The 25,363-nt window shown below is 50.2% G+C and overlaps 1 protein-coding gene across 4 annotated transcripts in view; it reads right to left on the bottom strand.

Moving 5' to 3' along the window:
* The window catches only part of Ttll11 (tubulin tyrosine ligase like 11), a 231,062-nt gene that overhangs the window by 17,610 nt on the left and 188,089 nt on the right, over nt 1-25,363 (bottom strand). For 2 of the 4 annotated variants that reach the window (XM_042277207.2, XM_076568500.1), the window contains one exon: nt 14,752-14,858. In XM_042277207.2, coding sequence (XP_042133141.2) covers nt 14,752-14,858 — 107 coding nt within the window. The other 2 variants (XM_076568503.1, XM_076568502.1) reach the window with 2 other exon arrangements.

Raw genomic sequence — 25,363 nt, 5'->3', positions numbered from 1 at the left:
GTGCAGGGTGGAGACAGACAGGCCGGCAAAGGTGCAGGGTGGAGGCAGGCCGGCAAAGGTGCAGGGTGGAAGCAGGCCGGCAAAGGTGCAGGGTGGAGGCAGGCCGGCAAAGGTGCAGGGTGGAGGCAGACAGGCCGACAAAGGTGCAGGGTGGAGGCAGGCCGGCAAAGGTGCAGGGTGGAGGCAGACAGGCCGGCAAAGGTGCAGGGTGGAGACAGGCCGGCAAAGGTGCAGGGTGGAGGCAGGCCGGCAAAGGTGCAGGGTGGAGGCAGGACGGCAAAGGTGCAGGGTGGAGACAGACAGGCAGAGGTGCCTTTAAAGGAGGCAGCACCCCCACTTTAGGCTGCTGTTGGCGCTCAGCGAGCAACCTGTAGGGTCTGCTTAGAACAGAAAGAACCATGGCCCTGTGGGATTTTAGGAGGGACGGGTTTTCCCAGCCTCGGGTGCCAAAATGACAGAAGGTTCTGTGAGGCTGCGATTACATAAGGCTCCCTCCCCCCTTTGCAGCAGCAAGCAGGAAAAGCGGGGCAGAGACGCCCACGGCCACCAAGAAGCACCTAGGTGATGTCAGGTCTCCCCAGCAGGTGTGTGCACTCTTCCCAGGAAGCCACTGGGGCGGCCCCCCCCACCCCGTCCCCCGCCAGGCTCAAGGTATCTTCCTTCACCTTGCTTGGATTGCGCTGTGGCAGATAGCCATGGGGCACAGGGGACCTCTGAGAGCTCCGGTGGTTGTCTTTAGGGAAGCCCTAGGGAAACATGGCTGCTATAGGCATTTGGAGCTGGGTACCTCCTTGCTGGGATGGCCCGGGGCATCATGAGCATTTAGTAGCACCCCAGCTTCTGCCTGCTAGACGCTGGAGTTATCTTTCCACCCTGAGCGTGACCAGACATGCTCACACTCCTGGGTGACTTGGGGTAGTAGCTTTCAGTCCCATGACTTCCTGTGGCAGTGAGGTAGGTGCACATCGGAGAAAGAGCCCCTGATGCTGAGCTCTCTCTCTGGACAGACTTGGTCAGGCTGGGAAAGGTATTTCCTGACGCCAAGGGTCGATTTCCTGGATGGCTGTTGACTCTCACTGCAGAAAGTCTCTGGAAAGCCTCTATGGAGAAATGTCTCTAGGAGACTTGTCACTGGGACAGAGTAACTCAAATGCCGTTAGATTCTGAAGAAAGTGGCCCTACTGCTCACATGCTGGGCCACCTTACAGAGACGGTGGGCAAAATGTCACATGCTTACAGAGGTCTTCCCAGTTTTAGTTTCAACGTGTATGGAACTCAAAATCTCACTCCAGGCTGACCAAGTCGCAAAGCGATGACTTTTCTTGAGTTTGGGGAGAATTGGGAGGTCACAGAACAAAGTGCCACACTGGAGGCTGGAGATGCAGGCAAAGGAGAGGATCAGCGAGGGGCAGAGGCACCAGAGCCAGGAACAAGAGAGACACATTTGTGGCTGGCTGATAGGAGCGCAAGTCCTGCGTGGGGGGTGGGGGGCGCGTACTCATAGATGAAGCCCCAAGAGTCCCAGAGGCTTCTCAAGGTGGAGACTGGAGAAGCGCGCCCCCGCCCCCCACCCCGCGCTTCAGACAAGGTTGCAAGGGAAGAGACTCTGTGGAAATATCTAGAACTTTCTCCCAACAATGGTGAGCGTCCTCTGGACCCCCACCCGGGGTGAGGCAATTAGAGAACTCCAGCCTCTCCAGCTGACCTGTCCCACCCAGAGGGAAGCAAACCAGGGTTAAGAAACCTCCTGAAAGCACGGGTGGAGGATCGTCAGGCTCCATCTGAGCAGTTTTTAGAGAAACCCAAAGGCAGTGAAGGGAGAAAAATAAAACTAAAGAAAGGAGAGGAAATGCGGGCTTCTGGCTCCAACAGCCACAGCACAGTCAACACAGCCGGGCCGAGGCAAGATAAATATAAAACTCTCAGAGAGGAGGACTCAGGAGAAAGCCAGAAATATTTTGAACTAAATGAAAATGAAAACAAAACTTACTGAACTGTGTGGGGCACAGTGAGCACAGTGGTGTGGTTAGACAGGGTTACCGCGTCAGATGCACATATCAGACAAGAGGTTCTGAAATTTAAAAAAAGCTGCTGGCGGTGGTGGCGCACACCTTTGATCCCAGCACCTGGGAGGCAGAGGCAGGCGGATCTCTGTGAGTCTGAGGCCAGCCTGGTCTACAGAGTGAGTTCCAGGACAGCCAGGGCTACACAGAGAAACCTTGTCTCAAACCCCACCCCCCACCGGAAAAAAAAAAAAAAAGCTTTCAGGCTGGTGTGGTGGCGCTCGCCTTTAGTCCCAGCACTCAGGAGGCAGAGGCACATGAATCTCTGTGAGCTTGGGGCTAGCCTGGTCTACAGAGCGAGTTCCAAGCCACTCAGGGTTACATAGAGACCTTGTCTTAGAGAGGAAAGAAAGTTTTTATTTCAGGAATCGGGAAAAAGAGAAGATTCAAAATGGTAAAAGAAATGGTAAAAATCAGAAAAGAAATCAATGAAAATTAGACAGGAAATCGATAGAGAAAAATCAATAAACCAGAAGCTTATCCTTGGAGTAAAAATCAATGAAATTGATAAACCTCTAGCCAGCCTAACCGAGGAGAGAAAGGAGATCGTTAACTACTAATCACACATTACTAGAATCAGAAATCTGAGTCCTAATAATTGCATCAGAACTGTTCCTCCCGACTCGGGGGACAGTACTGGGGTAACAATGGAGTATCATGAGGATATCTTTGCCTGTGAATTTGGTCATTTAAATGAAACAGACCAGTTCCTTCAAAGATACAATTTACCAAAATTTACATAAGGAAAACCCATAATTTGATGAGCCTATTATCTATTAGAGAAATTCAATAAATAATTCAGAGCTTCCCCTAAAGCACCAAGCCCCAGAGGGCTTCCTGGTGAATTATCCCAGATGTTTAAAACAGAAACGATGCTAAGTCACATTAGAATCTTCTAGAACATGGGAGGAACTCAGATTGTTTAGACGTGTGCTATTCAGCACCCAAGGGACTTCCCTGCTATCTTTGTTCTTGCTTTAGCTTAAGTCTCTTGTGGTCTGAAAACAGTTTATTTAATTCCCTGCTTTCTTAAAGTGGCCATCCCTGAAGGTGGAGGCCTGTAATCCCAGCTACAGGGAGGCTTCAAGGCCACTCTGGGCAGTGTGAGGAGAATCTGTCTGAACAGAACAAACGGAAAGGAAACGGGGGGGGGGGGGGGGTGCAGCTCAGCAGTGGAGAGGACGTAGGAAGCAACCCCCAGTCCTGCAAAAAATAAAAATTTTAAAAAATGTTAATGGATGTTTTACAGCTTAGCACACACTCGGTTTTGGAGACTGTTCCATGAGGATGGAGAAGGATGTGGATGCCAGTCTGAACCGCATGAAGCATTTTAAACAAATAGCCCCGAGGACGTACTGTTTGGGGCACCTGTATCCTGGCCCGTGGGGATGCTGAGGTTTACTCTTCACGGCCGTCAGGTGGCTGGAAAACCGACTCCCCTTGCTTACCACCCACCTTTATCTCTGGCAATTCCCTTGTTCTGAAGTCTGCTTTGTCCAGAACTGACAACACTACTCCATCTCAGATTTGGGTTGTGTGAGCGTGATATGTCTGACTTCAGTCGCTTTCCTGAGCTACTGGTGTTTTTAAGGTTTAAGTGGGTTTTTCATAAAATTGAGTATTGTTTGTATATTTTTATTTTTGAATTCTATTTACTTCTTTTTTATTTTTTTTAGACAGGGTCTCACTATGTAGCTCTGGCTCTTCTGGAACTCACAGAGATCCTCTTGCCTCTGCCTCCCAAGTGCTGGGACTAAAGGAGTGTGGCATTACACCTAACTTGATTTTTTTTAATCTTCTCAACAGGTTCTGCAATTTAATTGACATATTTGAGGCTTTCACATTAGAGTTATGGCTGTTATAATTGGATTAATATCTCTTATGGTTGGAAGTACTTTCTATTTATTTCCTATGATCTTTCTTCTCTTTTGAAATCTTGAAATCTGCCTCCTTTGGTTTTAAACAGATCATTTTATATGGAGATTTTTCTCTCTCCTTTCAGCACACCAATTGTTCTCCTACTTTTCCTCTTCTTCCTCCCCTCTTCCTCCTCTTCCTTCACTTCCTCCTCTTCCTTCCTCTCCTCTTCCTCCTCTTTCTCCTCTTCCTCCTCTTTCTCCCCCTTCTCTTCCTCCCTTTCTTCCTCCTTTTTCTTTTTAAAGAGACTGGACCAGAGGTGTGTGACATCTGTCTTTTTAAAAATTTTAAATTAATCACTAGCCTGGTTTACAACACATTTAGCTAATAAGTCCATTTTCAAATAACAATATGTCCCTTCCCAGAGAAGTGAAAAAAATCTAGGTGACTTTGTTTGTCTCTGAAATTTTTGCAACAACTTCAAGAGCAAAATCTATGAAAGAGAAAAAAAGAAAGTTGAGCTTTATTAAGATGAAAAGCTCCAGTCCTGGTAGGCATATTATTTTAAAGTGGTACTGGGGACAGATGAGCAGATGAATACTTGCCCATAGGTTCAAACTCCAACATGGGGGAGGCTAAAGGTAAGAGACAATAGACTGGAAACATCCACAAACTACGTGTGACGAGAAACTGCAGCCACAACGTGCTCTTAAAGTGCAACAATAAGAAAATAGTTCAAATTTCAGAAAGGGACCAAAGATCTGAACAGATGCCTCCCCTAGGAATATGTATGTGTATATATACATATTTTTTGCCATATATATATGGCAAAGAAGCATATGGAAATATGGTCAATATTAAAAATGTAACTGAATCTCAAATTAAAACAGTGAGGTATGTACCACTGCATATCCACTAACAAGGTCAAGCAAAAGGAAAACGTTCTCTGACTATTCTAAGTTCGACAATGATGTAGAGTACCAGGTGGGCACACGAAATGGCACTGCCACTTTGGAAGACAGGCAGCTGGTATAAGACTAAAACAGCCTCATATGGATTCGTCAGGATTCTCCAGAGAGAACCAACAGGATGCAGGGAAGGAGGTCCTTAGACAGACAGACAGACAGATGGGTAACAGATAATAGATTAATCTAGACAGGTGAGAGGGATTTATTAGGGATATTGGTCATGTGATGAGGGGGCGGGAGGCGTCCCACATCGACTGTCTGAAAGCTGGAGGCCCTGGGTCCAGGTAATGTGGCTCACTTTATGTCTAAAGGCCTCAGAACCAGAGGGCCTGAGAACATGTGGAGTAAACTAGTGTAAGGCCAGGAGTTCAAAACCCAGGGAAGCCGGAGCTCTGATGAGTGAGAAGCAAAGGGAGAGAGTTTCCCCTGCCTTTAAAACATTACAATTAATTAATCACGTGTGTGTGGGCACATGCATGCCGTCATGTGAACGGAGGTCAGAGGACAACTTGTAGGTAGGTTTTCTCCTACCACTTGGGTCCCTGGGGCTGAGCTCAGGTCATCAGGCAGCCGCCACTTTATCTGCTGAGTCATCCTGCCAGCCCCTCCCCATTTTGTTCTTCTGGGTCCTCAGAAGAAGGTGGACCCGCTCACGGTGAGGGTGGACCTTCCACTGAGTCCGCAGCGGACTCACAAGCTAGTCTCCTCTGAAAACACCTCACAGCCGCATCCATAATCAATGCTTTACCAGCTCCCGCGGCGAGGCATTCCTTCGACCAGTCAGCTGACCCCTAGAATTAATCATCACAACCATATGGTCCAACAGCTACATTGATGGGTATTTGTCTATCCGTGTGAAAACTTATGTCCACACGAAACCTGCACATGAATATTTATAGTTAATTCATTCCTCATTCCCAAACTGTGAAGCAATCAAGATACCCCTTAAAAAGTAAATCTGTTCACAAATTGTGATTATGCCCATTTAATGGATGGTTATTCAGAGATTTAAAAAAATGAACTATCAAGGAATAGAAAGACATAGAGGATCTTAAAGGCATACTGATGGGTGGAAGAGTCAGTCTGAAAGGCTAGGCATACTGTGATCTCAACAGTAATAGCACTGTGAAAAAGGCAGAACTACAGTCAAGGGCGTGCTTGCGTGCGTGCGTGCGTGCGTGCGTGCGTGCGTGCGTGCGTGCGTGTGTGTATAGGGGGTGACTAGGACACAGAGAGGCTTGGGGCAGCAAAGCTTCCCTGTAATTTAAACTCATTTCTTTGAGGCTGGAGAGATGGCTGAGTGGTTAAGAGCACTGGCTGCTCTTCCAGAGGACCTGGGTTCCGTTCCTAGCACCCACACGGCAGCTCACCACCATCCATAACTCCAGTTCTAGGGCATCTGATAGTCTCTTCTGGCCTCCTCCATGGGGACCAGGCTCACAAGTGGTGCATAGACATGCATGTAGACAAAATACCCATACACATAAAATTTAAAAAATAAGAATTAAGAATATAACAATAAAACTGATTTTTAAAAACCCCTAGAATGTGCAATACAAAGAGTAACGCATGGACTTTACTGTAGACTAGTACTTGCTCACTGGTGGTTGTGTCTGGGGTGACTGTATGAGGAAAGGGGCGTCTGTGCTTCTGCTCTGTGCGTCTAGAGCCTCTGGCTCCCATTTGTGCTCCTTGCCTGTGGTCAGGTTAGGATGCAGTCTGCAGCAGCAGCTTTGGTTAGGAGGCCCAGGGGTCTAAGAGCCACCGCGATTGGCTGGCGTTAGGCGGCCCAGGGGTCTAAGAGCCGCCGCGATTGGCTGGCGTTGGGAGGCCCAGGGGTCTAAGAGCCGCCGCGAGTGGCTGGAGGTGTCACCGCAGCTGTCTGGTCCTCCTCCAACTCCGAGCAGGAAGAGGAATCCCGGCCCACAGCACGGTTGGACACTCCGTGTGCGTTTTTGTCCCAGTTCCACCAGTGCCCACATTCCCCGGGCTCCTCTGGGGCTGGCGAGTGACAGACGGGGGTGCGAGGAAGGGACCCTCATAGTTGCAGCGCTTCCTGCACATGTCACCGTCACCACTGCACTGTGCACCACCAGCGGCCAGATTTGTTGCTCTCTCGGCTCCTGCACTGGCATCCTGTGAGGACAGGGCTGGAATGGTGCTCATGTCTCTCAGAGTCTGGGAACCGAACTCAGGCTGCTTCCTTGTAGTCCTCGGTGGCCTGCGTGAGTGGTCTCTGTCCTCAGTGGCCCCTCATGAGTGGCCTCTATCCTCAAGGGCCCCTGTGAGTGGTCTCTTTACTCTCGACCTCTTGGAACTATAGTTTCCTCCTCTGGAAATAGGACTGAAGAAGATGGGGCCATCGGGATGGGAGCGCCTAGCCGACAGCTAGGAATCCATCTTGTTATCTACAAAGCACACCCATGTCAGAAAAGGAAAAAGGAGCCACACTGGAGCTGGGGGTATGCTTCCTTATAAGTCTTGATACCACGAACCCAAGGTGGGTGTCAAAGGCCCTGTCTCAGGCTGCTGAGGCCCCCAGAGGAGAGCTCCCCGACAGTCCCTGCCACCTGCTCCATGACACTGAACACTGCTGCTGTGGCAGTTCCCACACGATTGATCGGGAACCATAAATCAGCGAGTGCAAGGCACAGCGAGGTGTCGGGAGGTGTCGGGAAGCAGCCGGCTTCCTCTCCGGCCTGGTTCTGGTATGTAAATGTAATGTTCTCCTTTGCTTAGGTGACCGAGGATTAGGAAGTCCAGAGAGTCACAGCATTCCTCACAGAGTGGCACCCCAGGCGAGGTGAGGGCACATCACAGTGTTGCCAGTGTCCTGCAGGCCTTGAAGACCCACATCTGGGTGGAGGAAGACAAGCCTGGTATTCTGCTGGCCCACTTACTTTTATTAAAAATAATTTGGCTATTTTGTAAGTGTATAGGGCTTCCATCCAGAGAGACCCATCTGACTTTGAGATAACTTCAAAACTGAAGAAAGTGGACGAGGAGGTGCTGCATGATTCCGGCCTAGGGGTAGGGCAGCCATGTATATGCATAAGGGAGGTCTTGCTAAGCATTCCAAGTAAAAATACTTTTAAATATTTCAGTACATCATCAGCTAAACACGTTTCAGTAGGAGCATGTTCCAGCTGAAGAAAGTACAGGCGTTACATGATTTGCATAAGTCGACTGAGGAAATTTGGTGAGAGACGGCAGGGAGCTGCAGACGCCCACAAGATGAGCTGGCTGGCGGGGTCTGGTCCACCCGGTGCCTGTGTGTGGAGCACCAACCACGCACCAGGCACAACATTAGGCTTCTGCAGGACAGGAGAACCCCGGCCGGCGGTGGTGGCTGGTTGGTTGAACCTGACAGCAGCTACCGCACTATATAGCACTGGCTGTGAGTGGAACAGATGAGAAGGTCCCAGCCCAACCTGGGACTGCGAACAGTCGGGAGGAAGGCCCTGGCTTTGGCCATGAGGAGAGGGGATCTGTGGGAGAGGCAAGGCCCCTAGTGAAGAACTCTGAGGTGGCTGGCACTCTGCCTAGAGTGAGGGAGTACTCCCCCTCCCCAGAAACGGAATGGTGATCCTGCCATGAGGAGCTGGTGGTAGTTCGGAGTTGAAAGATGATTCAGAATGAGCTGGTGCACGCTGTGTCCTAAGGCGGGGAGCCAGGCAGGTTCATGACTTCCTTGTCTGAGCTGAATGTAGTGAGAGGCCTGGACTGCCAGGCGCTGAAAAAGCCCTCCCTTCTGACCACACTGGAGGAAATCTTTCTTCCTACCCACTCCCCAAGACCCACAGAGACCTGAAAGGAGCAGGTGCCTTGGAAAGGGTCCTGGTAGGCGTGCTGAATCACGATGGGATGGCAGCAGGTTAGCTTTCTGAGCACACCGGCAGACACCACTGGCAGCTCCACTCCCCACGGCGTTTGGAGGCAGACACCGGGATCACGCTCACTTTGCAGATGATGGGCGGGGGTCTTGGGGGAAGTCAGGCAGCTTGCTCAGGACCATCTAGCTGGCAAGTTATCAAGCACAGGGTGGATGGACCCCCATTTGTGTCTGGAGTCCAGACTAGGGCTGGAGAGAAGGCTCACGGATTAAGAGCACTGGCTGCTCTTGTGGAGGACCTGGGTTCAGTTCCCAGCACCTACATGGTAGTTTACAATTATCTGTAACTCTTTCCAGTTTCAGGGGATCTAACTCCCTCTTCTGACCTCTGCAAAGACCAGGCACACACATGGTAAACATACGTATACTCAGACAAAACATTGATACACATAAAATAAATAAATCTTAAAAAGGAAAAAGAAAGCCACTCAGAGCCAGGACTGCCTGAGGAGGGGACAGGGAGCCCAGGGACTCAGAAGGGAGATGAAGCATTTGTTTGGTGGACAGGTCCCTAGCATAATCAGATAGTAAACTATGCATTCTTAGCTTTTCCTCTCTGAGTCCTGAGAAGGACCTTTAAGTCCCCCTTTGCTTGCTTTTTTTTTTTTTTTTTTAATGTTTTGTTGAGACTGGTTTCCCTGGATAGCACAGGCCAGCTTCTGGCAGCCTTGGCCTCTCAAGTGTTGGGATTTCAGGTGTATGCTGCCAGACCTGGCCCAGCTCCCTTCTCAAACAGGAAAACACCTAGCTGCAAAGAAAATAGATGATCCAGAGCCCCCAAATGTCGACTGTTTGAGGGTGATGCCTGCTGCTGGGACCAAGTGCCCCCATACAGGTGACTGTGGCACCAGCGACAAGGACAGGTTTATTGCCTCATCGGGATTCGGTCCTCATCTCTCACACAGAGATGGGCTGGTAGAGTCTGGCAGGAGCAGAGAGCAAACTCTTGGATAAGTTGTGAGTGCGATTTATGTGAAATCACTGCATCTCTGCCCACAGACTGGTTTCCTCATTTGGTTTCAGCCCAGGAGAGGGCTGTGGCATTCCAGTTTTGCTGATAACACCCTCATTTAGACTTGTGTTCTGCTAGAAATTCTAAGGATGGAAATGAAAATTCTTAATTTTGGGAAAAAATATGACAGTTCCACTGGGGTGCTGGAGAGTAGGATGCATTTGTTAAGTTCCCCCAAGCTCCTGAGCAGGCTTGACAGATTATCCAGGGTACAGACAAGGGCTCCTCGTGGGGGAGGAGGGGAACAGGCCAAGGTGGGGAGCCACATGTGAGAGGCTGTTACTGTGAAGGTCTAGCTTTTGTTTTGGGTGAAGTTTCTGGGTGCTCATTCCATTACTAAAAATACCTAATTTCAGGGCTGGAGTGAGAGCTTGGTCGGTAAGATGCTTGCTTTGCGAGCACGATCTCAAACAAACAAACAAACAAACAAACAAACAAACAAACAAACGGAGAACCTCCCAGGTGTGGTGGCACACACCTGCAATCCCAGTGCTGGGGGGAGGAGACTGGTGGATACCTGCCCCCTCCCCCACCACTCCCCCTCCCCCACTTCCCTCCCCCCACAGCTAGCCTAGTCTACTCAGTGAGATCCAGGCAAATGAGAGGCCCCATTTTGAAAATCAAGGTGGATGCTACTGAGGAACGAGAGCTGAAGCTGTCCTTTGCTCTCCACATTCACACGTGTGCACATAGCCCCCCCCCCCCCAGACACACGGCACACCCCACACAGGTGCTAACACCTGTTACACAGGCTCAGGAAGAGCAGGTCAGGCATGGACATGGTGGAAGTGATGCAGTACCCAGGATACTGCGGAAGCCGCTTCCACACACCAGAGGCCCACCGGGAAACAAAGCCCACGTCAGGACCGTCAGGACCGAGGCTGCTGGAGAGGATGGCTTGAGGGCCACTACATCTCTTGGCGTGAGTGCTTTTTCTGACTACTTTTGACTTCTTCCTAACCCATGTTTCCAGCACTAGTTCTCTCCTCAAGTCGGTAGAAAGTCCCCAAACATAGGCTGCCTTTGTTCACATGCTCTCACTTGTGAACTGTGACGCGGCGGCTGGGTTACGCTTTCTCTTGAGGACACTCATTAGGTCTGGGCGGGTTCTGGGGTAAGGGAGGGTCCCACGGCGGCGCTTTGCCGCAGCTGCTGCCGGGTGGACGGCAAGCCTGTGCAGCTGGGCTGGTGTATCTATCCCACTGGGCATTCAGAAGTGGGAAGCAAGACCCTGCCAACGAGGCCACCGCTTCCATGGGCTGTGACTTTCCCACTCAGAACTCCCTGTTTTGAGTATGTGGTGACCTTAATTTCAGTTTGTCAACTTATTTAAATACTAGCTGGGACACACACACAGACAGACACAGACAGATACAGACATACACAGACACCCTGGCCAGCGTAGAACTGGAGTGGAGGGCTGAAGATCCCTTGGCTCCACACCAGGAAGGGAAGAGGAGAGAAGAGAAGAGATGGACAGATGGGAAGGAGGGAGAGGAGGAGGGAGGGAGAAGGAAGGGAGAGACTGAGGGAGGAAGGGGGAACAGAAGGACTCCCTCCCTCCCTGGTATTTCTGCTGCTTCATACCAAAAGCAAGAACCACACCCAGGCGCAGATTTCTGCTGTTCTCTGGGAGGGTCTTGAATGGTCCTTGTAAGGCAGCTGGCTTTAGATGCTCTTCCCTGCTGAGAGTTGGGGTGGGGTGAGGGGAAGGTCTGGAAGGAGGCACCAGTGGCTGGGACAACAGGGTCTCCATCCCCACCGGCACAGAATGGCTTTCATTCCTGACTTTAATACCCAACCCACTTCCTAGGCCCCCCGCCGCTGACATTTCTTTTCAGCAACAACGGAAACAGGAAAATTCACTCCAAAGACAAGGGGAGGGCAGGTGGGTGCTTGTACAAGACACCACCACCTACACACTCTAGTTATGTCCCTGTGGGTTCTGTGCTGGGTAACGTGACTCTTCGAAAGAAAATGTTGTTGATATATAGTATTTTTTATAGCTGATATATAATATTTACATGTATTCATGGAACACAGTGTGATGTTCAGTCCATGTGAGCACACGTGACATCATACCCAGCTAATTAGCACGCCCATCATCTTAATTACCCGTCATGTCTCTGTCCTGGGGTCCTCACAACTCTCTCTCCCAGCTCTCTGACACACACAGTGTCATTTTGAGCGCAGCCCCCTGCCTCTGCATCACCTGAGTCCTGCCATACAAGCCCAGTCTCCTCCGCAGTTGTCCAGGGACAGACACTTCCTGGTGTGCTTCTAGATTAGAGACGTACCTGGGGCCAGGCAGCTGAGGCCTGCGTTCAAATCTTGCCTTTGCCACTAATTGCCTATGAGGCTGTAAACAAGTCCCTTCTACTCTTGGAACCTCAGGATCCTCAACTGCAAAATGAGGTGTGATCTCACATATCAAAGCGACAAGAATAAACCACAATAAATGCCTGTGTGAAGTCTAAATGTCCCGCAAGACCTATAGTTACTGCTCTACACCCTTCGGGCACAGAGGGATGCACAAGTCCCGGGGAGCCCAATCCAAGCTTCAGCTACCGTAAATAGAAGAATATTTCTTGTTTTCTTGGCTTGGTCAGCAGAGTAGAGAGACCCTGGCAGACCCCAGAAACCCTTTGCAGAGCTGATACTGTGGACAGCCCCCCCCCCCACCCCGCCCTGCCCCCTGTGGATTCTGCTTACAGGGAGTGATTTTAGGAGCAAACAAAACATGCAAAGCTATTCGGGATGAACAATGGGCCAGATGGCCATGCTGGTTGGAAGCAATAGAACATGATAAATAGCTTCCTGCTGAGACTCCTGATCAATTTCAATATTTAATAATTCCATTGCCACCCCCACCCGCTCATCAGCCCCCTCCACAGGATCCTGCGATGACACCCGGCTTTCAGCTCGCCGACCAAGCACTTCTTCCCTTTCTGAGGACGTCAGCAAAAAGTGTCACAGCTCAACTGTCACACGGGCGTGCTTGGCCCTCGAAATGATAATTAACCTGCCTCCATGTCCCCCTGCAGGTGTGCCCTCCTCCTCTCATGCTGGGGAGGCTGGAAGGCCCTGCCAGCTGAAGATGTACGCTCGCTCGCTCGCTCTCTCGCTCACCTCGTTGATTCAATGACTGCTAGCATTCCCTGACTTTGGCTTTTGAATTAAGCCAGGCAGCAAGCAGTCTGGCCATCTTACCACTACGCCAACAATGGGTAGGAGGAAGTGACCCAGACAGGAAGCCCAGGTGGGCTTATGGTTGCATATTATTTTATCACTCATGCCTCTGAGACTCAATTTCCTCCTCTGTACAATGGACACAGTCGGACCTGTCTCCGGAGTTGTAGCTGGTGCCACCCATGTAAAGCGTGTGGCAGTGCTCAGCACAGAGACGAGAGCCAACAAGTGGTGTGAGGTGGCGTCACTATCAACCGTGAAGCTAACCCCAAATGATTTCTGAGTGCCAGCGCTTTGCAGGCTGGGTTGGCTGTGTCCTCCTGGTTGGCATTTCTAGCCCACACTGGGGCAGATTTGCCCCAGCTGTCAATGGTGGTCACACAGCCTCTCCTGAGAGTCTCCCCCAGCCGTAAGACAGGAAGGAACCCACTGATAAGGTTATGAATGGTTATGAATGGTTGGCAGTGACCCCAAAGGTGTTAGTAGCCACTGATGTGTGAGCCTTCAGGGCCATTCAGAGAACACATACAGATACAGATGAGGAACTCCAGAGCAGGAGTTACACCCCAGCAGAGACATGGCTTTGGGGCTGATGTTGGCAAGAGACGGCATAGCCACTTCTCATCCAGATCTTGTAGCTTCTGACTTCACACCCCCTCCACCACTCACAGGAGGAGCAAGACGCCCTGGCAGGTGTGGCCTCTGTGTATTTGAGGTGGGGTGCGGGGGGCAGGGGAGGATGGTGCCGTGTGTACCCGGATCACGGTCACAGCACAACTTCAGTCACCAGAGTTACAGTTTACTGTTTGTGAACTGAGGCTCCTGACACCTTCTGTGCTGGCTCACGGAGCACTTAGCGAGAGAATCTTTGCAGTTTTGTGATGAACTGCACAAATGTCAGTTATGGTTATTAGACTACTCAGAGGACAGAGATGGGAACCTTGCCCACTCAGAGGTAGATTCTCCTAGCAGGAGAATCAAAAAGAAAACAAAGATCAGGGCTGGAGAGATGGCTCAGAGGTTAAGAGCACCGACTGCTCTTCCAGAGATCCTGAGTTCAATTCCCAGCAACCACATGGTGGCTCACAACCATCTGTAATGAGATCTGGCGCCCTCTTCTGTATACATAATAAATAAATAAATCTTAAAAAAAAAAAAGAAAGAAAACAAAGATCAAAGCACGGCCACCACAGCTGCAGTCTTCGGTGCGGTGTTTAAGGTTTACCACAGCCCCATCTCCTTGCCCATTTTCTCCTCCACTGGAGCTGGTTGCGGTAGCCTAGGCTCCAATGGCCTTTTACGTGTTGGTGCGTAGACAGGCCTGCATTCCTGCTCAGACCCACCCTCACCTTTGTCACTGGTTTAGCCAGTGGCCCCTTGGGAGGAGGAGCATCTCCATCCCAGTCCACCCCAGCTCCCACTGTGTTAGTGCCACCTTTCACGGGTCTCAACCCCACAGAGTTCCTTCCAGGCAAGAGCCAAGCTCTCCAGTCTACCCAAGGCCTAGCCACTGTGTGCTCAGCAAGTGTATGCAGGATCACACGAACGAATGGACAGCGGTCCACCTCCAGCAGTGGTGGAGTCAAAGCCCTAAGCTATCGGTGGGCCGGGATCTGGGGAGGGGTTGCACAACCATGGTTGAAGACAGGGCTAATTCCACTCAATCCATCTTCCTTCTCACCTCCATAACGTGAAAGGACAGAAGATACGCAGACCCTCCCCACACCTGTCAGGCGAGGGCCCATGGGATGTGAGGCAGCCATCAGGTACCTGAGTCCCGCTGGTCCAGGGTCACAGAGTTCCACCTCCTTGTGATGTCGATGTAGAGGATGTCCACTGCAGCCATGGACAGGCTGCTGCTGCTCAGCTTGCAGTTCCTGCCGCAACAGGAAAGAAAACGTGTCACTCGACGGTGAAAACGTCTGGCCCTCTCCCTCAAGCCTGTGGAGAGCGAACATTTGTGCCCCCACGAAACCCACAGGTGGGGTCTTTGGAGCTTAAGAGGCCGTGATGGTGGGGCCCTAGCAGATCAGTTAGTGTCCTTGTATGAAGACACTCAGGAGAGGAGAGCTCGCCTGCCTCCCTGCTCCTCGCCACAGAGAAAGCAGATGCAAGGCGCCAGGAGCGGGCCCTGGCAGGCAGGCGCCTTGCTGCCGGGCTTCAGCAGCGGCCTCCCGGCCTCCGGACCGAGAGGTCAGCTTCTGCTGTTTAAAGCACCGGAGCCGCTCAGATGGAGAATGTGTCTTTGCTCAGGCCATGTTTTCTCCCCAGAATTCTTGGAGGCCAGCCGAGGAACGCCAGGGAGAAGGTTGCAAGTGAGAACCGGGGATTGGAGACTATGGCTTTCGTTAGGAGCGAATGAGTGGCCTGTTGAGAGCAAGACTGTGGAGACAGCCAAGCTTGAGCCAAATCCTGGCTCTGCCACTGAGCACCTGGGCAAGCCACTCCCCTTTCTGGCCTCCCTGCTTCAGTGGTTTCCTCTGTCAGCTGCACCTCATGCAGCCCTCAAGACCCCGCCCACTCCCAAAGGGGGCAGCACTCTTTCTCTGCACTATTATTATTATTATTACTATTATTGCAGTAGGGACTCACATAGCCCAGGCTGGCCCTCAAACTCGCTGTGTGGCTGAGGATGATCCTCCTGTCTCCACCTCCCGAGTGCTAGGGTTACAGGTATGCACCACTACACCTGTTTTTTCGGGTGGTACTGGGGTGGAACCCAGAGCCTCATCCCTGCTAGGCAAGCATTCTCCAGCTGAGCTACAACCCAGCCCGAGGAACTCCGTAGTCAAGAAACACTCCTCTATGTGTGTTCATCTTCTCACGACTGTCTCAGGATGTGAGTACTGCCCTCTCCCGCCAGTGCAGGCAGCCGTCGGTGCCACGGTCACGTGTCCTGGCAATGACCGCTCACCACTGAAGTGGCTCAAGTCACCACTGGCCTGGGAGCCGTTCCTCCCGGATCTCACCAGATGAGCCCCTGAGGCCAAACGAGGACACGGGGTGCGCTGTGCCCCACTTCACTAATGACTCCGTCACCCTGACGGCTTTGTACAGGCCCAGACACGCAGAGCACACAGGCTGGGCCCACGCCACAGGAGCGCCCTTCCATCCTGGGCTGCATGCTTATTCCTGGTCACCTGGAGCCAGGGGAGGCTGGAATCTTCTGGTGCTCCTCCTGCTCACGTGCGGAGAAGCCAAAAGAACGAGATTTAAATCTGATGTCGGCAGCAATCCTGTCTAAGCCACGGAGGTGGGTGAACAGCATTTAGATGCTTGATTGTGGGTAGTTTTCTTAAGCCTCTCTCCACGTCTTCGTTTCCTGATCTCTAGGATGAAGACAGCACGTGCCCACATGGCTGCTGAGACAGCGAGTGTCCGTGGGGGACCTGTGTGATGCCTGGGAGACTCGTGGCATGCCCAGTCCTCATCTCCTCTCACTCCCCATTTTCCTCTCAGGCCACCAGACCAAACTTTCACTGATCTTTTGAGGTATTGAAACCTAGGTCAAGAGAGCCTAGGGCAGCCATTGGCTTGTCCGATTCTCCCTCCCAACTCTGGACGTGATCATTCTGGGAGGTGGGTTTTGCCTAGGAATCCTGAAGGCTGGACTCTGGGCCAGCTGTCAAGGTGTCAGAGCTATAGCCAACACTTTTTAATGCATCACACCTGTGACCCCAGCTGGTGATAAAGTGCTTGTCTGACTGCCCATTTGTCATTGTCCCTGTGTGAACAGTTCCCATAGGCACCAGACAGGTGAAGCTTTGATTGGCAAGCTTGATTGGCACCCAGAGGCCCCTGTCCAAATTCAGGTCCACTCCTTAACCGTGGTGGCTATGAGCATGCCCAACATGGTGCCTCGATGAGGCCATTGCCCCTCCTTCCTCTTCTTTCTTCCCACCCGTCTGCATTTTCCAGACCGACAATTCACATCCTGTTTCATATTTCAATCACAAGGCTCCATGGCAGACTTCAAAGCATGTCAGTGCACAGTTATTGAGTCTCAGTAAAACATGTCAGGGGATGCCAAGCTTTTCACGTCACCCGTCACAGAGGTGGCTATCTCTACTGGGTTCTGCTAGGGACATTACTCCAGTCTCTTGAGCCATGCTGTCAGCGTACGCTGCACATTTCCAAAGCTTCATTGAGAAAAGCCCAATCACCTTTCGCCAATGGTCAGTGTTCTTAGGACTACCTGCTCCCTGGTAGGACGGAGTGCTGCCTGGCCTGCTCTATGGGCTAATGAAGGATAAAAACAGACACTGAACTGACCCCTGGTACATAGTTATTTCTTTTTCCTGACAGGAAGAAAATAGAAATGTCAAACCTTTAGCAGAAGCCGTAATTTACCAGGGAGAATTCTCCATTTATCCCCTTTCCAAGGTAACTCATCCTCCCCAGCAATACTGCCAATACAGTTGATTACGATGTCCGCAGTCAACAGAGGACCGTGCATGTCGGCTGCAGCAGACGGGAAATGCTTAAAGGGATTTGGATTCTGTAGGTATTTCTTGGGCACCATATCCATCTGCAAGGTCCTTTCCTTCCCGAGGTCTCAGAATCTGTGTAAGCATATGTGAGGGAAGGGTCTTCAGTCCCATTTCAGTGGGGTATGGAGGGTCAGGATTTCCCCAAGGTCACACAGATCTGTATCCCATCTCCCCTTGGAGACAGAGGAGGAGGTTTGGGAGCTGTGGGGAGGTGGCCCAGTGCAGGGTCCCAGGAGGAGCCTAGGATCAAGATACAAGGTCTCTGTCTAATGACCAGAGGGCTGGACACCTGCTGGGAAGTTTGGGGATGGAAGGCTTCTGGGACATAACCAGGGTCTCGGGGTTTGTCCTTTGGCTACCAGACATTCTCAGTGAGCTCAAATAGAGGCTAACATCAAGTCTTTGGAATAAGGCTTTTCATCCATCTAGCCACTGAATACAGAACTCATCTTCTGCCACGGAGCTCAGCAGTATTCAGGGCCCAGGGTGACACAGCTCTCAGAGGGTCCCGTGCAGGAGATGGAGTGTGATGGCCAGGTAGTTCTGACCATGGAGCACAATCTCCTCCCCTTATGCCCTGGGATAAGTTCATCCAATGAACGGGTGGGAGGGTCAATTCTTTAGTGGAAAAGCACTCTGAGAAATAGGGTGAGAGAAGCTAGAAATTTTCTAGAACAGGAATGAAGAATTGGGACCTTGGCTTTGTTGCCTGTTCTTTTTGTTTGTTTATTTGTTTTGTTTTTTTTGTTTTTTTGTTTTTTTTTTTTTGAGACAGGGTTTGTCTGTGTAGTTTTGGTGCCTGTCCTGTATCTCACTCTGTAGACCAGGCTGTCCTCGAACTCACAGAGATCCCCCTGGCTCTGCCTCTGAGTGCTGGGATTAAAGGCGTGTGCCAGCACCACCCGGCAATTGCCTGTTCTTGAGCATGCCACAGAAGTTCTCATTTGTCTGAGGGGGGTCGAGGCCACCCACCAGACAAGGCTTAGATATTGATGCTCCGTGCCTGGCACATGTGGAGAAAGAAGAAGCCAATGACAAGCAAAGCCTTGCCCACTGGTGAAGAAACAGCTGAAAGTGATGATTTTTGTGCATTTCTTGTTGCTTTTCTTTTTTTTTTTTCAGAATGGAAGGAAATCTGAGTACATATGATGGGAGAGAATCACAAATCATTCAAGTTCATTAGGAGCCTGAGCGTGTAGGAAGCTTTGAAATGATCATCCCATTTCCTCTAACTGCCTACGTCTCATGGGAAATTTAGGGACCAACTTTTTACACTCCACAAAATCCTATTTATAGAATTTCTTTTATGTTCATCCCTCTTTGTGGCGGAAAAAAAAAAGCAGTTTTTCATTTCCCCCAAGAGGTTTCTCTAAGGTAAAAGGCAAAGACCCATATTTATTTTAAGGGGGGGCGGCAAATAACTAAGTATTTCAGGGAGGGGGAAGGAAAGAGGTGGCTACAGTTAAAACATCCATGGTCTTCAAGAGTTAGAAGAAGAATCTCACAAGATTTCTGGGAAGGAATGGTCACAGAAGGGGCAGTTTCAAAGTCACTAAGGAGTTAATGATAAAGGGGAAAGCTGGCTACTTATACTTCTATTCTAGAACATTCTAACATGTCATGTCTCTCAGAGAAAAACCCCTACAGCTACCCATTATGGAGCATATTAATATCTCCGTACAATAAAAGGGAAGGGAGAGGGAAAAGGACAAAGAGAAAAATGTGTCCTTTAATTCAGAAGGAGACCTGGGATCAGAAGCAGGGATAGTGGCGGAGCAGGGACTTCAAAGTGCGGTCTCAGAGTTCGGAGATGCAGTTTCCCAACTGTGGAAGAAGTGTCCTCCATGAATTACATCTGATGGCTCCCCACCCCCAACTAGTGACCCGAACTAGTTGGAGCCGAACACAAATACATTTCTCTTCAAGGAAGGCTGTCAAGCTGCAGAATCAATTAGACAGCTTTTATTTTCCTGAGAAAGAGAAGCTTCCTCACCCTGGCAATTATTATAAAATAAAATTTCCAAAAAAATAAAAAAATAAGAAGAGGAGCTCAATTCACAGTGATGATACGTGCTACTATTACTCGGCTCCTGAGGAAATGACACTGGAGGCTGGTTAGAGTGTCTAGACAAGAGAGTGACAGTTCGTTATTTCTCATTCTCAGGGAAAGAGAAGAGTGGAAGATGGCTGGGCGGCCATTAGCATAATTCCCCCTGAAAACTGCTGATCTGTGCTGCAAGTTCTGAGAGATGGACACCGAAAATAAATCCAAACGGACTGTTTATTATTTTCTTCCCTTCTCATTCTCTTCAAGGAATGTGGAGAGAAACAGAGAGGGTAGCAGCTATGAAAGCCAAGTTCCACTTCGGGCATCTGTGTGGGAACCCTGAAGCAGCGTGCGCCGTGCTGGGAATGTGTCTGCTTTGAAGCGCTCTTGCAAAGGGCACTTGGTTCAATTCAGCATATGGCATAAATATTATTAATTCATAACGAAGCAATATTTAAACCAAAGTGGAAAGGAGAGAGAGAGAGAACAGTCGTTAGCAGGTGGTAAAATTTAATCTGCAAGACTGAACATACCCAGATAAATTGAAAAGCGGAGAATTATCATATTTTACTATTAAGTTGCCATTGGGGTTTCTTGGGACATCTTTAAAGGAAACGTCTGTTACCAAGTGCGGTGTTTCATCCACGTCCTCCTGCATCCTTAATCAGGACAGGCGTTTGCTGGGCAGCCTTGTTGTCTGGGTCCATCTGCTGGAGCTGCCTCTTGGTCACCTGAAGATGCTCTTTTACTGTCCTGTTCTGCCACAGCTCCACTGACAGCCCTGGCTAGCCACAGATTGGAAGTGGTGGCTTCAGAACCTAACACTCCCCAAACTTGGAAAAATCTATTTCTCATGCAAACGCCTCCAGTGGTGGTGAGGATCACAGAGCCTGTCACATCCACAGCTTTTGCAGGGATATTCTTGTCATTAGGTCTTCTGGCCTGAGAGTTATCGTTATTAGAAACTTTAGGGTTTCTCTATGTAGCCTTGGCTGTCTCAGAACTCGCTCTGTAGACTATGCTGGCCTCGAACTCAGAGATCCACCTGCCTCTGCCTCTTGAGCAATGGGATTAAAGGCATGTGCCACCACCACCCAGCCTATTAGAAACATTCTTAATTCTGTTTTCTCTTCAGGATTGTGTAAATGTGGAGGTCCTCTCAATAGATGCCTCCTGGGTTCTCACACCAAGTGTCACTCACTGGAGGCCTCTGTGGGCAGTCCTGTTTTGATGGAATGCATACATGGTTAAAGCCAGTCTTTGAATATGGAGATTTTACATAAAAATAAGCAAGCACAGCTTCTTTTGAAGAGACCCAAATCTCTGGTAGCATCAAGTTAGTGTGCTGGTGAGCAGCTTCTCCAGCCACTTCCCATCAGAGCCCACAGTGTGTGTGAGGCAGTGGGGAGGGAGGGAAGACCTGGGAGCATTTGAGACTGGAAGCTTTCCAGTGTCTCCAAATCTCCTCCCTGTCTATCCTGTGTCCTTGCCCAGTTCACAGAGCCTCAGGTCCATTGCAGATTGGATTACACACCATCCCTCACTTCTCAGCTTGGGCCACATGAAATCCTTCTGCTGGCCCTCCCTGCTGCCTTGGTGGTGTGTCTGTCTACTGCTCAGCCAATAACAGCTAGTAGTGAACAAACACTGCCTCCTCCAGGAGGCCCCGTGGATTCCACCAGGTGAATGAAACCTCCCCTGCTCTTATTCCTAGCTCGCTGTTTTGTTCACAGCCCCAGCCATGGAGCCCCTGGCTGCAGCTTCAGACTTTGCCAAAGGCTGAAGTGGGGAGTCGATTCCCATGTGCAGTTAGTCTGAGAGTCCCAAGGGAAGGAAGTTCTTTAGCTTGTCTTTGAATGTCCTGTCCCCATGCTTGGGAAGAGATGGGCATGGACAGGATGTCATAGGATCTGTGTTCCTTGCAGATTCTGACAGTTCCCCACGTGAAGCTCAGCTGGCCTTTCAGTCCTTCAGGTTTTGAATGGGGACTTGTGTGTCACGGTACAGAAGCTGGGCAGGCCCAGAATGTTCTTGCCTTGGCCGTGTTATGCAAATGAAGTGCACCAGCTCGCCTACCTCACTGTGTCCCCATGTGCTTCCACAGGCCCTCACACCAGGGTCCTCTATGTTCCAAGGCTCAAGTAAGAATCACAAAGAGGCACGTGCTGCCTAGCTATTGTCTTCTTCTCTCTCCTTTTCACTGTAATGACAGCAGTTTTTATACATTTTAAAAGAACACACACACACACACACACACACACACACACACACACACACACACACAACTCTAGAGGCCAGCAATATGGGTCAATGCATAAAGATGCTTGCCACCAAGCCTGACAACTTGAGTTCAGTCTCTGAGATCCACATTGTGGGAGGAAAGAACTGGCTCCTGAAAGCTGTCCTCTGATCTCCATAGGCATGCTGTGACATGTGTGACCTGTACACACACTAAATACATGAATAAATAGACATAATACAAAGTTGGCTTCCCAGCTTCCCATGTAACTAGAAGTAGCCAACAAAATGAAGCCAGAAGCCAGGCGGTGGTGGCACATACCTTTAATTCCAGCACTCGGGAGGCAGAGGCAGGCGGATTTCTGTGAGTTCGAGGCCAGCCTGGTCTACAGAGCAAGATCCAGGACAGGCTCCAAAACTACACAGAAAAACCCTGTCTTGAAAACCAAAACCAAAACAAAACCAGACAAAATGGAGGCAGAAGTCATTGTTCTTGCACCCAGAGCAGCTTCTGAGGGTCCAGTTCATCGGCGCCCAGAGCAGCCTCTGAGGGTCCAGTTCATCGGCGCCCAGAGCAGCCTCTGAGGGTCCAGTTCATCGGCGCCCAGAGCAGCTTCTGAGGGTCCAGTTCATCGGCGCCCAGAGCAGCTTCTGAGGGTCCAGTTCATCGGCGCCCAGAGCAGCTTCTGAGGGTCTAGTTCATCGGCGCCCAGAGCAGCTTCTGAGGGTCCAGTTCATCGGCGCCCAGAGCAGCCTCTGAGGGTCCAGTTCATCGGCGCCCAGAGCAGCCTCTGAGGGTCCAGTTCATCGGCGCCCAGAGCAGCCTCTGAGGGTCCAGTTCATCGGCAGGGTGGAGACTGTGCTACCTCCCCCTCCTCCTCTCGGTCTAGTGCTCCGCCATGGTGGCTGGATTTTGAGCAACCATCCTGTGACCATAAGGCAACCTTGGAACCATCAGACCACGTTTAGTGTGGGTGACCTGAAAGGAGGTGGGACTGGATGACACTGTGGAGCTGCTCACCGTCCATAGAAGGCCCTGGTGGCTTTTTTGTTCCAAGCCACCTGCAGACACCATGCAATGCTGAGTGTCGACTACAGTCCTAACAAGAGTCAAAGCGGCTCCCTCAATCCAAGCCCTGGGCCAGGTGCTTAGGTCCACCATACCCCACACTCACAACACCACACCAGGCAGGATTACTGCTCACACAGGGAAGTAGGACTACAGGCTAACGGAAGATTTGCCAAAGCCATGCAGCCAATGACCAATAAGCTTGGTCCTAGAGCAAGACCTATTCGACCCCAAAGCCTATGTCCTTCCTTCTGCCCAACGCCTCCCCTGCCCTCTGAAACTAAAGCAATGCCCTTCTCAAGCCATCCTAGGACTTCAGGTTTGCTAAAGTGGCTGGCAACAGTGGCCACCTAGACATGGGTTTACCATCTTACCAAGACTGGAAGGTTGGTAGCAGTCTCCATAAACTGCATCTGGAGAAGCCTTTAGCAAAATGTGGCTTCCAACTCACGGTGCCCAATTATTTGCTTTAGTGGAGTGTGGCTTTGAGGTGCAGGGTAGGGTGTTAAAACAAGAGGTGACAGCAGGGCCGAGGGCCGTCAGAGACTTCCTTCTGAGGTGGCTGTGCCACAGAGAACTGCAATTGAGCAGCTCCCTGCTGTCCAGATCACGTTTGCTGAAGAGATCTAGGGTCATCTGCTCCGCATGGCTGCCTGGGTCGTATCAGACCTGTGCAGGCCCCGGCGCTCGCTGGCCCTCTCCCTCCCTCCCTCCCTCCCCCCTCCTCTCTCTCCCTCCCCCTCCTCTGTGTGTGTTTGAATTTATAGAAATATATGTAAAATTTTGTGGCATTCTTTAACCATTGCAGAAAGTAACTAACATTTATTAATCACTTACCATATACTAGGTGTTTCCCTGTGGTCCTGATTAATTCTATACATAACACACACATATGCACACACACACATGCATGCACACACACACATGCACACACGCACACACACACATGTGCACACACACACACTCGCACACACATGCGCGCACACACACATACCCCTATGGCCTGTGTGGCTGCATTCCACTCTATAGGCTAAGACCTCCAGGTCCAGGGTAGTCATGAACTCACCTGTGTTGCCCCTAAAGTGTTCCAAAGGGAGGAGGCAATGAATGAACCCTCAAAGATGGACAGTAAGAGACAACTGTTTACTTTGTAGGCTACAGAAAAACCTCTCTCCTAGTTTATGTTTTACCTTTAAAACTCATGCAAGTTTTGTATAGCACACACTATAAGCATGCTATTTTAATATTAGAACAACTGTACTATATGATTTATCAGACTAATTATTAAACTTTTCACTCCAGAAATTCAGTGTGGAATGACATGCCTTTGTGAACTCAGCCTCAGCCAGGCTGCTCCACTGGGAGAATGCACGTTAAACACAGGCTGGTCGGACACCCACGAGCAATCACTACTAAGTGTTGACAGACCTGGTTCAAGGTCAGAGTCCGCAGTTGGAATCTGGTTGAGGAAGTCCCCTATTCCAGTCTCACTCTGTTTCTCTGAAGAAACACTTGGACCAGAAGCAGCTTAGCAGGAGAAAGGATTTGTTTGGCTTATACTTCCAGGTAGTGGTCCATCTTTGAGGGAAGTCAGGGCAGAAACTCAAGGAGGTACTTGAAGCAGAAAACATGGAGGAACGCTGCTACTTGGTTTGCTGGCTGGCTGGCTCACAGATTGCTGCTCAGCTAGCTTTCTTATACAACCTAGGACTGCCTGCCTCGAGACGGCATCCCCAGTGTAATGGGCCCCCCTGTGCAGGTTAATACTTCAGACACCCACACAGACATGCCTACAGGCCAGTCTGATTCAGACTTCCCTCCAAGTGACGACACTAACGAGGATATCCCCTGAGGGTTCATGTGTGGAGTCATGGACCTCAGAGTGCTGTTACTCAGGGGTGGCATATTTAGGAGGCAGAGCTTGTCAAGGTCTTTAGGTCATTGGGCATGAGCCCTGGAGAATACAAGTGGGACCCTGAATTGTTATAAGAATGAGCCTAACTCCAATTTGCTCTGATCATCTCTGGACATGATCTTTCTCCTGAACATGCCTCCCCTGTGATATCATCTGCCATCAGACTCTTAACAAAGACCTATCTAACAGTGCCGCTAACTTAAACTACTGTGAGCTGAGTGAAGCCATTTTTTTTAAATAAGGTTATCCAGCTTCAGGTATCCTGTCATAACAACAATAAAAATGTCTACTGTGTAGTTCACAATTCTTTTGGGGGTGTGTGCATGTGTGTGCATGTGTGTGGATGGGTGCAAACACCTACACGTGTGTGTATGGAGACCAGAGGTAGGTTTTGAGTGTCTTCCTCTACTATAATCCACCTTATATTTTGAGACAGGCTCTTCACTGAACCTGGAGTTTTCTTCTTTTCTAGAATGACTTGCCAGCAAGCTCTTATCTTGCCCTGTCCACCATTCCTGGTGCTGGAATTACTATTGCATGCTACCATGCCTGGCTTTCATGTGGGTGCCAGGGATTTGAACTCAGGTCCTCATTCTTAAGTATCAAGAGCATTACTATGAATT

The sequence above is a fragment of the Peromyscus maniculatus genome, chromosome 4 (assembly GCF_049852395.1).
Source record: "Peromyscus maniculatus bairdii isolate BWxNUB_F1_BW_parent chromosome 4, HU_Pman_BW_mat_3.1, whole genome shotgun sequence".
NCBI classification, from domain to species: domain Eukaryota; kingdom Metazoa; phylum Chordata; class Mammalia; order Rodentia; family Cricetidae; genus Peromyscus; species Peromyscus maniculatus.
This window is presented reverse-complemented; position numbering and strand designations above follow the sequence as displayed.